The sequence below is a fragment of the Mobula hypostoma genome, chromosome 8, assembly GCF_963921235.1.
Source record: "Mobula hypostoma chromosome 8, sMobHyp1.1, whole genome shotgun sequence".
Lineage (NCBI taxonomy): Eukaryota > Metazoa > Chordata > Chondrichthyes > Myliobatiformes > Myliobatidae > Mobula > Mobula hypostoma.
Genome location: NC_086104.1, coordinates 88,606,121 through 88,620,418, shown reverse-complemented (window position 1 = coordinate 88,620,418; position 14,298 = coordinate 88,606,121). Strand labels below are relative to the sequence as shown.

The window sequence follows — 14,298 nt, the reverse complement described above, 5'->3', positions numbered from 1 at the left end:
ATTAATTGGGGGCAACTTCTACTATAGAAAAATTAATGTCTCCGAGCATGTCCTCATCCTAAGCTCTGCGATCCACTGGAGCTTTCAGTCTCATTCTTCATCTCACCCAAGCAACTACACTGAGTGACCATTTTACTGGTACACCTGCTTGTTAATACAAATACAGTGGATTCCGACTGACTGGGGCACATCTGGACCAGTACATTCTGGCCCAATTAAACAGCTGCCCCAATTAGCCAAAGTTTCATGGAAATAGTTCTCAATTAGTTTTTGGTCTTTAAGAGTTGTCCCAAATAAGCAGCTGCCCTGCTTATTGTCCAATTAATCAGAATCCACTGTATCTAACCACTGATCCTTGGACAAGTGCACCCCCATCAAGAACAGCCCTGGGAGTCCATAATAAAAACAGAATAATAATAATAACAAGTATTTTATTGAACCTGAGTTGACATTAAGACATAGAAGCAGAATTAGGCTATTTAGCCCATCGAGTCTGCTCCACCATTCTATCATGGCTGAATCTCGGTTCCCACTCAACCCCATCCTCCCCATTGAGTCCAAACTCCATGAAGTCTCATGATAGGAAATCAAACCCAGGCAAGGAAACTTCCTCCTAATTACCAGTTATCATCTTCCCCAGCTAATTAATCAGCGCTGGTATCAAGGGCACAAAATATACCCTGAGTGGAGGACGTTAATGTCCACTGACAAATGTGGGGCAGTAGCCCCACCACTATCACACTCAGGCCTGTGGTGAGTGAGTGGGAATGAGGGATAACCCAAGTCTCCAACCTCATGCTGTAGATACATCTGTCCATAGCACTATTGGTAATTTGTGACCACCATTGCGAAGGCAAGTCTCACCTTTGTACAAAGGAGATCCTCCAGTGTGTTATTATTATGCTAATTCAGAATAGGTCTGACAAAGCAGAACTGGGTGAGTATAAGGTTTTATGGGCCAGCAACAGTGGCAGAACCCTATTCCAACACAATCCGTTTCCATATCCTTGGCCATATGGGGTTACAATTAAGCCAGAGGCTCATCTCTACACCAGTGAGGAGTGCAGGACAGCGTTCTGGTAACATCATCAATTGTACCTTTAAATGGGGCACCAGCATGGGAAATGTATAACACATACAATTAACAGGACTAAATTAAATTATAACCATTGGATCAGACAGAAGCTTGGTGGTCCTACCACATCTAGTTGTGAACAGCTGCGGACAATTAAACAGCTAATGGAAGCAGGCGGTTCCAAAAACAAAACTTATGAGTGCTAAAGGGAAGGTTGAGGCATTCAGTTCTGGTCATCCCACTACAGGAAGGATGTGGATACTATAGGAAGAGTGCAGAGGAGATTTACAAGGAAGTTGCCTGGAACGGAGAGCATGCCTGAAGAAAATAGGTTGAGTGAACTCGGCCTTTTCTCCTAAGAGCGACGGAGGATGAGAGGTGACCTGATTGGGGTGTATAAGATGATGAGAGGCATTGATCGTGTGGATAGCCACAGGTTTTTTCCCAGGGCTGAAATGGCTAGTGCGAGAGGGCACAGTTTGAAGGTGCTTGGAAATAGGTACAGAGGGGATGTTGGGGATAAGTTTTTCCACACAGAGAGCGGTGGGAGCGTGAAATGCACTGCCAGCGAAGGTGGTAGAGGCGGATACAACAGGGTCTTTTAAAGGACTCTTAGATAGGTACATGGAGCTTAGAAAAATAGAGGGCTATGCAGAGGGTAATCCTAGGCAGTTTCTAGAGTAGGTTACATGGTCGGCACAACATTGTGGGCCAAAGGGCCTGTAATGTGTTGTAGATGTTTATGTTCAGAACCATGTTCAGTCAGAAGTACATTATGGCCTTTAAGGACAGTACTGTCACAGAAACCAGTCAGGATGACAGCAGGTCCAATAACACTCATGCAGCTTGACACCATCTGGGATAAAGCTGTTTTCTTGACTGACATCCATCACTTTAAACATTTACTCCCACCCTAAAAGGTGCAGTCTGCATCATCTATAAAATGCACTGGGAAAACCAGCCAAGACATCTTATTCAGAGTTGTCCTACAACACCAGGGCAGCAGGCACATGGGGATCCACACCATTAATGGTTCCCCTTCAAGTCACAAGCTGTTTGGACTTGGAAATACACTTAGTGGCCACTTTATTAGGTACACCTGCACACCTACTCATTAATGCAAGTATCTGATTGGCTAATCATGTGGCAGCAACTCAAGGCATAAAAGCATGCAGACATGGTCAAGAGGTTCAGTTCTTGTTCAGATCAAACATCAGAATGGGGAAGAAATGTGATCTAAGTGACTTTGATTGTGGAATAAACACTGGTGCCAAATGGGGTGCTATGAGTATCTCAGAAATTGCTGATTTACTGTGGGATGTTCAGACACAGCAGTCTCTACAGTTTCCAGATAATAGTGCAAAAACAACAACAACAACAAAAACATTCAGTGAGCAAAAGCACCTTGTTAATGAGAGAATGGCCAGACTGGTTCAAGCTGACAGCGAGTGACAGTAACTTAAATAATCACGTGTTACAACAGCAGTGTGCAGAAGAGCATCTCTGAATGCACAACACATCGCATCTCGAAGCAGATGGGCTACAGCAGCAGAAGATTATGAACAAATAAAAATACCCTTAGTGTCACTTTATTCAGTACAATGAGTACAGCAGGTACCTAATAAAGTGGCCACTGAATGTACATCACCGTAATACATATTGGCCTCGACACGGACACCCACATTTCACAAGTGAATAAAAAAGAAACATACCCAAAATATTATTTACCTATTGTACTCTTTGATTAAAGAAGAAACTTTATCTGAATGTGAGCTCAAGTCCTTGGAAAACCTGCAGAGGTCATTTAGTTGAGTTTTCAATGATTCACTGGCATTTTCCGCCTCCTTCAGGGCTTCCTCTGTTTCCTGCGCCAAGAGTGGTGATAAATTATATACAGAATCATTGAGAGGCACAATAATATTCATTGTTCAGTAAACACAAGGGCAGAATGTTGTGAATAACCACACAGAGTAAACCTACAATGAACAATTCTGCCTGAAATATCGATGCTGCATTGAGAAAGTGCTGTGTGTAAAAGTTGTACGCATGGTGTTTGGAAGGAATGCGGCATCTGGGAGTGATACTCCACATCTAGCTTGCCGCTATGTCGGAGGTACCTGTACTGGAGAAATAATGGTGCACATAGAATATAGAAAATACAAGATAGAAAACAGAAAGAGTATGTAGGAATAGTAATAAAGTATAGCAATCATGCAGTTTACCTACGAGTGACATTGTGCATAGCATGGTTTACAGCAGAGGTTCCCAACTTGGGGTCCACTGACCCCTCGGTTAATGGGAGGTGCCCATGGCATAAAAATGTTGGGAACCCCTGGTTTATAGAAACAGCTATATTGTGGTCACGTATCCAGGAATAAATTATGTAAAAAGTAAATGCAGAGGAGTTATGGCATACTGAAGTGAAGTAACATTCAATTAACGTGGTGTACAGGCACAGAATTATGCAGCCAGCAGTGATAATGTTTGCTGGTGTGATAACATGGCCAAGGATGATATTGCCACAGAGGTCAACTCCATGATATGAATATTTTGGACACTGTAATGCCAAGTGCATCAAACGGCACACTAGTGATACAAATGCCAACTGTGTTGGACAGCCAGATCATAACGTCAATTAGTGTACAGCCGTTGAGCTTGGAACTGCAGTTAATTCCCTCAAAATGCTGGAGGAACTCAGCAAGTCAGGCAGCATCTATGGAGATGAATAAACAGCCAAAGTTTTGGGTCGAGACTGGAAAGGAAAGGGAAATGAAAATGAAAAGGTGGTGGGGAGGAATGAGGACAAGCTAGAGATGACTGGTGAAGTCAGGTGTGTGGGAAAGATAAAGGGCTAGAGAAGAAGGAATCTGATAGGAGAGGAGAGTGGACCAGGGGAGAAAGGGAAGAAGGATGGGCACCAGGGGGAGGTGAAGAGATAAGAGGCCAGAGTGGGGAATAGGAGAGGAAAGTGGGTGGAAAAAATGACTGGAAAGAGAAATCGACGCTCATTCCATCAGGTTGGAAGTGGCCCAGGTGGAATATGAGGTGTCAAATCACAAACAAAAGAAAGTCTGCAGATGCTGGAAATCTGAGCAACACACACAAAATGCTGGAGGAACTCAGCAGGCCAGGCAGCATCCATGGAAAATGTACAGTCGATGTTTCAGGCCGAGACTCTTCAGCAGGACTGAACATGAAGTGGTGTTCCTCCGCCCGGAGAGTGGTCTCATCATGGAAAAAGAGCTGGTTATGGACCAACATGTCAGAGGGGGAATGGGGATAGGAATTAAAATGGTTTCCCCTCCCCCAGGAAATTCCACTTCACGCTGATGGAGCCAAAAGGTTCTTGACAAAGTGGTCCCCCAATTTATGTTGGGCCTCACCAAAGCACAGGAGGCTGCTTTGGGACAACCCCAACAGATTCATAGATGAAGTGTTGCTTAACCTGGAGAGGATGTTTGGAGCCCCGAAAGGAAGTAAGTAATGGAGCGAAATAGCAGCCTCCTCTTCATTGGTAAGACCCCATTTCTGTGGCGGCTGATACAGCCACAATGGGAACTGCAGACTCCACCACAGACGGGGGCGGGTGCTGCTTCATGCGGTAGGGTAGTGGGTAGTTTGGGAGGTTCTGTGCTCCCTCCACTACAAACGTTGGGCTTCCGTGTTCTCACGATGCAAACTGAGGGTGGAAGAGAAGCAGGAAAAAGACCCTCAGAGTCCACAAACACCAGGGTGTTCAGCCAGCAGTGTGTACTTGTCCTGTTTCTGGAGGGTGGAACCTGCTGCAGTGACACTGGTGTGAGAGTGATGCTGCGGATTGGAAGAGAGTAACACAAGTGTTGAACTGTTATGGCCATGTGGGAGGGACACCAGGTTTGCGAGCAAAGCTGTGGTGCTTGGTGCTCAGAATGAAACTTGACTGACAAAGGTCGCTGATGTCTGAATAACGGTGACGCACTGTGGGACAGGTAAAGTCTGCCTGTGGTGAAACTTGGAATATGGCATTTGTAGATGATGTGCGTCTGTGCATGTGTCTGTATCTGGGTTAAATGAACACCCTCCATCCTCTAGCTCTGTAGCCAAACGTTCAGTTCCACTTCAAGCATTGAATAAAGAGCAGCTGACTACTGGGGCACTTTGCTACCCTGCTTTCCAAGAGTTTTTTCATGCAGGGCCAGTGGATACTATAAAATAACTGCTCCCTTTCCATCTCTGCAAAACTAGCATCAGAAACCTTGGAATTGCTTGAGTGCTCCATTGGTGGGGGGGGGGGTGCCGATGCTTTTTCCTGGTGAGGGGGGTGGGGATCGCTGCTTTGCTGCTGCTTGTGTGTGGAAGGAGGGAGTTGGGGGGGGCTTTGGGGTTTTAACATTTAACTGTCACTCATTTTTCAGGGCACTCCTCTGTTTTCGTGGATGTTTGCGGAGAAAAAGAATTTCAGGATGTATATTGTTTACATTTCTCTGACATTAAATGTACCTATTGAAATCTACTGAATCCATCTTCTCCTCCTCACATCCCTGACTAATTTGTGGATGCCAAATCACAGCTGATTGGTGCAAGTAGTCCTTAAGTAATGAAGATGACCTTTAATTGGCATTGGTCATCCAAGGTGTTGGCCACCTGCCTGGATATTTAGTAGACAAAGCCAGTGGCAAGTATGGGAACAGGCAGCATTTAGTATGTGAATCGAAAGCAATGGGGACGGATTTATCATGCCTCGTGATCACTGCTCCCGTTACGGGCAGCATCGAGTCAGGCTCTCACTGCTTGTGGGAGTGAGGCTGCCTTCAGGAATGAAGCAATGTCAGTGAGTAAAGCTGCTGTCGGAGTGAGGGTACCTGTGGGAAGGATGTAATGTCAGGGAGTAAAGCTGCTGTGGGAGTGAGGGTACCTGTAGGAAGGATGCATTGTCGGTGAGTAAAGCTGCTGTGGGAGTGAGGGTACCTGTGGGAAGGATGTAATGTCGGTGAGCAAAGCTGCTTGTGGGAGTGAGGGTACCTGTGGGAAGGATGTAATGTCAGGAAGTAAGGCTGCTTGTGGGAGTGAGGGTACCTGTGGGAAGGATGTAATGTCGGTGAGTAAAGCTGCTTGTGGGAGTGAGGGTACCTGTGGGAAGGATGTAATGTCGGTGAGTAAAGCTGCTTGTGGGAGTGAGGGTACCTGTGGGAAGGATGCTATGTCGGTGAGTAAAGCTGCTGTGGGAGTGAGGGTACCTGTGGGAAGGATGTAATGTCAGGGAGTAAAGCTGCTTGTGGGAGTGAGGGTACCTGTGGGAAGGATGCAATGTCAGTGAGTAAAGCTGCTTGTGGGAGTGAGGGTACCTGTGGGAAGGATGTAATGTCGGTGAGTAAAGCTGCTGTGGGAGTGAGGGTACCTGTGGGAAGGATGTAATGTCAGGGAGTAAAGCTGCTTGTGGGAGTGAGGGTACCTGTGGGAAGGATGTAATGTCAGGGAGTAAAGCTGCTTGTGGGAGTAAAGGTACCTGTGGGAAGGATGTAATGTCAGTGAGTAAAGCTGCTTGTGGGAGTGAGGGTACCTGTGGGAAGGATGTAATGTCAGGGAGTAAAGCTGCTTGTGGGAGTGAGGGTACCTGTGGGAAGGATGTAATGTCGGTGAGTAAAGCTGCTGTGGGAGTGAGGGTACCTGTGGGAAGGATGTAATGTCGGTGAGTAAAGCTGCTGTGGGAGTGAGGGTACCTGTGGGAAGGATGTAATGTCAGGGAGTAAAGCTGCTTGTGGGAGTGAGGGTACCTGTGGGAAGGATGTAATGTCGGTGAGCAAAGCTGCTGTGGGAGTAAAGGTACCTGTGGGAAGGATGTAATGTCGGTGAGTAAAGCTGCTTGTGGGAGTAAAGGTACCTGTGGGAAGGATGCAATGTCAGTGAGTAAAGCTGCTGTGGGAGTGAGGGTACCTGTGGGAAGGATGCTATGTCGGTGAGTAAAGCTGCTGTGGGAGTGAGGGTACCTGTGGGAAGGATGTAATGTCAGGGAGTAAAGCTGCTGTGGGAGTGAGGGTACCTGTGGGAAGGATGTAATGTCGGTGAGTAAAGCTGCTTGCGGGAGCAGTGCTATTCTTGGGATTGATGTGGGAGTGAAGCTGCACATGGGAGTGTTCTTTTTGTGTCTGTCAGCAAATCTGCCTATGGGAGAAACATAGCGTGTGGGAGTGATCATTTCTGTAACAGAACTTGCTATTTTTGATCAAACTGGAAATAGGATTATACAACCAGCAGAAGTTAATATTATTAAACAATTTACGTTTTGAAAAGATACGTTACTTTATAAAACAGAATACGAGATTAGACTGGATAAGTCTCTCACAGTGTGGTTCTGCATTTAATTATCAGCCATTGAATTAGTAACCCAACAGCAGTGTGAGATACCCAGAAGGGTCAGCTTTCAAAGAGTGAATTCCAATAGCTAAATGTTGTTTCACCCCTCTATTATATATATTAATATATTGTATATGTTGTATAATAATCGCCAGGAAACCGTTTACCCCCAGTACTATCAAAGCTAAAGCAGCCCCTGCTACTTTTCTTAATCACTTCCCCGATACAAATTCTGCAAAACCGTTATGAGCTCCGAACAAACCTTTGCTTTCTGCCAACATTCCACAACTTCTTCATCGGTGGTTTTGTCTTTCAGCTGGGACAGGCTGTGTGAACAAGCCTCAAGACTGGCACCAAATTTCTGCAGGTCCCTGTCCAGCTGAGCGACCTGCGCCTCGAACTCCTGCTCGGAGCTGGTCGTCTGGCTGAGCATGGTCTCCAGGCAGCTCTGTGCTTGCAGAGTGCTCTCTTCCCACTGCTGCCAGTCAGCCTGCAGTGTCTCCAGCTCCCTGTCCACTGCCTCACGTCCGCTGGCTGCTGTGTGCTGCCGTACCTCTGCAGCCAGAGCTGCCACTTTGTTTAAACGCTCTCTGCCATCGCGTCTGGAAGTGATCAGCTCCTGGCAATGGAAAATATTTACAGTCACCGGTACTGTCATAACTATTTATGCGAGTACTCATGGAGCTGTTTGAAAGTTCATAGTTGAATAAATGCTACGTAACGTCCTGCAGAAAATATTAACCCTTCCACTGCCCCGAAACACTAGCTGGATCTGTAGAATATCATGCATCTGATTATCAGGGCCTTTCTTTCAACAACTTGAATTTGCCTTTACAAAGTAGAGAGATTAAATCTCTGCAAAGCAGTTGTCAGATAAATTTCAAAGGAGATTATTAAGAGACGCTACATGCTGCTGAAAGGGAAACGGAGGCCAAATCTGAATGCAGCAGAAGAACAAAGGGGTTCTGGAAGTACAGATCATTTCAAGACAGTGATGTCGACCTCAAAAATATTAATCAAACACTTAGCTAAAAGGGATGCAACTGGAAAGCAGGGAAGTTATGCCAAATTCAGACAGATATGGTCACTGGTTCATTAAAGCTCTGGAGAGGGTGCAGAAAAATGTTCACTAGGCCTCAGAGGAAATCCTAAACAGGATGAAGCTCCTTCCACCGTAATAAAGAAGGCGAAGGGGCGCCAGGTGGAGGTCACTACAACAGCAGAAGGGCATTGATTGTGAAGAGGAAAGCTTTGTTATATTTAGGAACTTGCAAGCCGGAAGTCTGAGCGCTGTGAATAAATTTTGCAGGCCATTCAGGACGAACCACTTTAACAAAAGAGTAAAGATGTGCAACCCACGGTTACATGGAACAATGCAGACAAACAACTGATTATTTAAAGGTCGTGCAGTGCTGCAGCGATTAAAGCCGCAGCCTCACGGCTCCAGGAGCCCGGGTCCAATCCTAGCCGCAGACGATGTCTGTGTGGAATGGATTTCCATGTGGGTCTCCTCCAGGTGCTCTGGTATCCACCCAGAGACCTGCGGGTTCACTGGCCACTGGTATCTATGTTTCTGTGCAGGACAATTCAATGACTCAAAGAATGAATTCAGTAAGAGCACAAGGGAACAAAAACTATTACGATTTCTGACTGGGCGGGATAAAGAGGGGGCAGAGCTTTGTGCGAACCATCATGATACCAGCACGGTGCGTGGAGTAGTAAATCATGTTTAATGAGGACAGACTGAGCAGGCTAGGAGCGAAGCAGGATGACAGGCAGCTTGCTAGAGGTGTAAAAGGCTATGAGGGATAAACAGAGTAGACAGCCAGTGCCTTTTCCCTAGGGTGGCAATGGCTAACACCAGAGGACACCCTTTTAAGGTGAGTGGAGGGAGGTTTAGGGGGGATGTCAGAGCTAGATTGTTATACAGAGAGTGGGAAGTAGCTGGAATACTCTGCCGGGGGTGCTAGAAGAGGCTGATTCATTAGTGACATGTAATAGACTCTTAGATAAATCATGGAAGAAAGAAAAATTGAGGGCTATGGGCTTTGCGGAGGGAAAGGTTAGATTGATTGTGGAGTAAAAAGGCACAATATCATGGCCAAAGGGTGTGTATTGGGCTGTAACGTTCTAAGTATCCTGATTTTTCTATAAATTTACATAATGCTGCAAAATTGTACCTACAGTAAGACGAGTGGGAGATATAATGGAAATAATCGGTGTGATACGGAGATTTGATAATGATACACAAGATTTCACAGCAAGTAGTGCTGCTAGTCCTGAGCTCTGGTGCTTTCTCCGTCTGACCCACATGGGCTTCCTCCAATTTCCTCCAGATCCCATAGATGAGCTGGGTTTGGAGGTGAGTTTGCTATCACAAACTGGTGTAGGTAAGTGGTAGGAAAATTGGGAGTGGGGTTTTAATGAACACGTGAGGTGCTGGAGGAAAATGAGTGGTGGAACAGGGCAGATAGGATTGCTCCGGGAGCTAGTATAAACTCGATGGGCCAAATGGCTTCCTGATTATTGTGAGAAATAAGAAATACAAGAAACAGAGAGAAACGGTTTGTGCTGATATTAGATAAATAATCAGAGAATGTAGATTAAAGGTAATTAGTTGGAAAATAAAAGATAATCAGATTTTTTTCATCACCCAGCAAGATGTGATGAAATAGAATATGTGGCTTGAAAAGGGGGTAGGACCAAGGTCGATGGTAACTGCAAAAGGGAACCTATACTCATTGGGAAAATCTGCTGCACTATGGGGAAAATACAGAGCCGTGAGACTAATCAACTCACTCCATCAAAGTAACAGTGCAGGCTCGGATAGGTCAAAGTGCAGCTCTTAAGAGATAACCTTACAGAGAAGAAAGTGATTTTTATTTTGGCTCAGGCAGCTGTGAGCAGTGGGTCAAATAGAACTGGGATCAGAATCAGGGGATCACTGGGATCTGACTTTGTAGGTCTGTGGATGAAATTACAGAGGCCGAGTTTACAGAGGAAGCCTCAGGTGTTCAGTTTGTTGTGTTGCAACTAGTACAGATGGGGGAAAGGGAAGGAGTGTGTTGTTTATTGTTCGCTGCTTGTGAGGGTGACAGGGGGAATTAGGAGGAACAAGAGACCTCTCCAGAGCCTCAAGGGTAGCATTAGGCACTCTGCAGTAACACCCACGCACCCTTCTGATGCAGGAGAGCTCTATAGGGCGAGCCCCTCCATGATGCATGAGAAGTCAACGGGTGAGATTTCAATGTCTTTTTTTAACTCTGGAGTCCAATTCATTGTCATGAGACAGCAGGCGAGTTTATGATTTACATCCTGCTCAATAACTAACTGAGCCCCCTTTCCTCACGAAGAAAGATTTGTACATATCCCCTTTACCTTTTGCTTCCACAAAGGCTGGTCAGCCAACATCTTAAGCAGAGGCAAAAGCAGGCTAGTACAGGCTGGTGCTGGTGAGAACATCAATGTGAGAAAATCTGCAGATGCTGGAAGTTCAAGCCACACACACAAAGTGCTGGTGAACGCAGCAGGCCAGGCAGCATCTATGGGAAGAAGCACAGTCGACGTTTCGGGCCGAGACCCTTCGTCAGGACTAACAGAAAAAAGAGATAGTATGAGATTTGAAAGTGGGAGGGGGAGGGGAGATCCGAAATGATAGGAGAAGACAAGAGGGGGAGGGATGAAGCCAAGAGCTGGGAAGTTGATTGGCAAAAGGGAAACAAGGCTGGAGAAGGGGGAGGATCATGGGACGGAAGGCCTTGGAAGAAAGAAAGCGGGAGGAGAGCACCAGAGGAAGATGGAGAACAGGCAAGGAGTATTTGTGAGAGGGAAACAGAAAGAAATTTTTTTAATAAATAAATAATAAATTAGGGATGGGGTAAGAAGGAGAGGAGGGGCATTAATGGAAGTTAGAGAAATCAATGTTCATGCTATCAGGTTGGAGCCTACTCAGATGGAAGTGTCAATCCATGGCCTCCTCTACTGTCGAAAGCAGGATCTCCCAGTGGCCACATATTTTAATTCCATGTCCCATTCCCATTCTGATATGTCTCCATGTCCCATTCCCATTCTGATATGTCAATCCATGGCCTCCTCTACTGTAAAGATGAAGCCACACTCAGGTTGGAGGAACAACACCTTATATTCCGTCTGGGTAGCCTCCAACCTGATGGCATGAACATTGATTTCTCTAACTTCCATTAATGCCCCCCCCCCTTCATTCCCCATCCCTAATTTATTATTTATTTATTTAAAAAATTTCTTTCTCTTTCCCTCTCACAATAACTCCTTGCCTGTTCTCCATCTTCCTCTGGTGCTCCCCTCCCCCTTTCTTTCTTCCAAGGCCTTCTGTGCCATGATCCTCTCCCTTCTCCAGCCTTGTATCCCTTTTGCCAATCAACTTCCCAGCTCTTGGCTTCATCGCTCCCCCTCCTGTCGTCTCCTATCATTTCGGATCTCCCCCTCCCCCTCCCACTTTCAAATCTCTTACTATCTCTTTTTTCCGTTAGTCCTGACGAAGGGTCTTGACCCGAAATATCGACTGTACTTCTTCCTATAGATGCTGCCTGGCCTGCTATGTTCACCAGCATTTTGTCTGTGTTGCCTGGTGAGAACATGATCAGTGAAACTGGTGAAGGTTGCAACACAACTGTGCTGGTAAGATGGTCAATTTATTTTCTCCCTGACCTTTAACTCCCCTGCTCTCTCATGATGAACATTCCTGTAATTTTAGTTCTACACAAACTGCCTCAAACCTGCACAAAAAAACCTGAAATATTTCCTTAAAAGTAATTTATATACAATTATAAGGCTGAAAGTGCACAGCAGGAGGGCTGTAAAGGAATGGACTGTAAAGTGAAACACTGGGAAAGGCTTGCTTCTGTACAAAATGCTTCACAAACTCAAGATGTCCTGAAGTGATTTTTACAGCCAATGGAGTGCTTCTGAAGTGCAGTCAGAGTGCATGCAGGAAATGCATCAGCCAGCAGATTCCCCTGACACCAGTGCAGCTAAAAATGGTAATCCATTTCAAGATGTTAGCCAAGGAGTGAAAAACTGGCCAGGACACCAGAGCCAGTAACTTGCTCTTGACCCTGGGCATGTATTCGATGAGGTTCAGAAGATTGAGGGGAGGATGTCATCGGAACCCACTGGATACTGAAAGGCCTGAGTCGAGTGGACATGGAGAGGATGTTTCCATTTGTAGGAGAGTCTAGGATCAGAGGGCACAGCCTCAGAATAAAAGGGCAACCTTTAAAATTGAGATGAGAAGGAATTTCTTCAGCCACAGGGTGGTGAATCTGTGGAGTTTGTTGCCAAGTTAGTGTGTGCATTTAAGACATGGGTTCTTGATTGTTAAGGGGATTAAGGGTTACAGCCAGAAGGCAGGAGAATGGATTGAAAAAAAAGTCATGATTGAAAGGCAGAGTGGACACGATGGGCTAAATGGCCTAAATCTATTCCCATATCTTACAGTCTTAAGATGCTGTTTCAAAATAGCTCGGTAGGTTTTCTTAAACTTCCACCTAAGAAGGCAGAAAGAGCCTTGGTGTAATGTTCAACTGCTGTAGCACTTCCTGAATGTGGAACTGGAAGCTATGACATTCTGACTCAGAACAAAAATGCAGTTCCTGGCACAGGAGCCCATCTTTCTTCTTTCCCAGTTACTGCTCTGCAGTTTCTGTGGCCCAGTTAAAGGGAGTTCTCCCACCATGACTCTCCTCTTCCCCAGTTAATGCTGCGTACTATCTGTGGCCCAGTTAAGGGGTGTTCTCCCACCGTGACTTTTTTCAGTTTCCGCTGCAGGGTGCTCGAGTCTCCCGATGCGTCTGACCAACGATGTAGCTCTTCCTTCGCTAAGTTCAGCCAGTTGGACAGTTCCTGTACTGCGTTGTGATAGCTCTGATGGTCTTGCACCATGTCTTCCAGCTTCTTTACTTTGCCCTGGAATCAAAGCCAAATGGTCTGTATACGTCACCAGTTATATATAGGCTGAAATGACCACAACTGGAATCTATGGATTACCCGCCAAATTATTTCACACCCTCTCGCTCCTCCACCTCATCTTTCAATCACAGCTGGAGTCCAGTTGCGCAGACTCCTTTGAACTTCACCCTCCACATGTGCAGGCCTTAAGGGTCAAAGGCTCTGACCATTAGTCAGAGGAGCAGGCAAAAGCCACCCAGCCCTTCATCTTGCTCTAACGTTGTGATCACAGCTGATCATCCCTATCCATGCCATTTCCACTGCTATCCCTATATCCCTTTACACTTTCAATGTCCAGACATATACTTATCTCGTTTCTGAATGAACACAAACCTCCATTTTCTCCACAGTAGAGAATCACCATCTGAATAAAGAAACTCCTCTTCATCACAGTCTTAAATGACCTTCCCTTTAGCCTCAAAGTGTGGCCCTGGTCTAAGGCTCATGGGTTTCAGAAAACACACTTGTCTGTTTTGTATGCTTCAATGAGATATCCCTCATCCCTCTAAACCAGGGATTCCCAAGCTGAGGCCCTCAGTTAGTGGTATTGGTCAGTGGCAGAACAAAGGTTAGGAACTCCTGATCTAAACTCTAGTCAATACAGCCCCAGTTTGCTCAATTTCCCTTCATGCAGCAAACTTGTCACCCCTGGAACCAGCCTACTAATCTCTGGTGCACGCCCTGGAGGGCAAGTTCATCTTTTCTTTCACAGAAATACCCCAGCAGCACGGTGAAGAGCACTGTGGACACCTTGACTTCACCCATTACTAGCAGAATCAACAATAGGAGGGTTAGCCAGTGCATCAGAGTCCCATCCCAAGCACTGAGAGATCGCCACTGCAGAGTTACAGTACCAGTTCTACTATAGCCTCACAAAAATCTCAGACAATGTCACTGTAACAATA

General features: G+C 45.8%; 1 protein-coding gene across 16 annotated transcripts in view; it reads right to left on the bottom strand.

Annotated features, from left to right (window-relative positions):
• The window catches only part of syne1b (spectrin repeat containing, nuclear envelope 1b), a 504,374-nt gene that overhangs the window by 275,419 nt on the left and 214,657 nt on the right, over positions 1 to 14,298 (bottom strand). For all 16 annotated transcript variants that reach the window (XM_063056272.1, XM_063056279.1, XM_063056269.1 and 13 more), the window contains 3 exons: positions 13,187 to 13,351; positions 7,671 to 8,027; positions 2,804 to 2,940 (listed from right to left, as the gene is read on the bottom strand). In XM_063056272.1, coding sequence (XP_062912342.1) covers positions 2,804 to 2,940; positions 7,671 to 8,027; positions 13,187 to 13,351 — 659 coding nt within the window. The remainder of the gene's footprint in view (positions 1 to 2,803; positions 2,941 to 7,670; positions 8,028 to 13,186; positions 13,352 to 14,298) is intronic.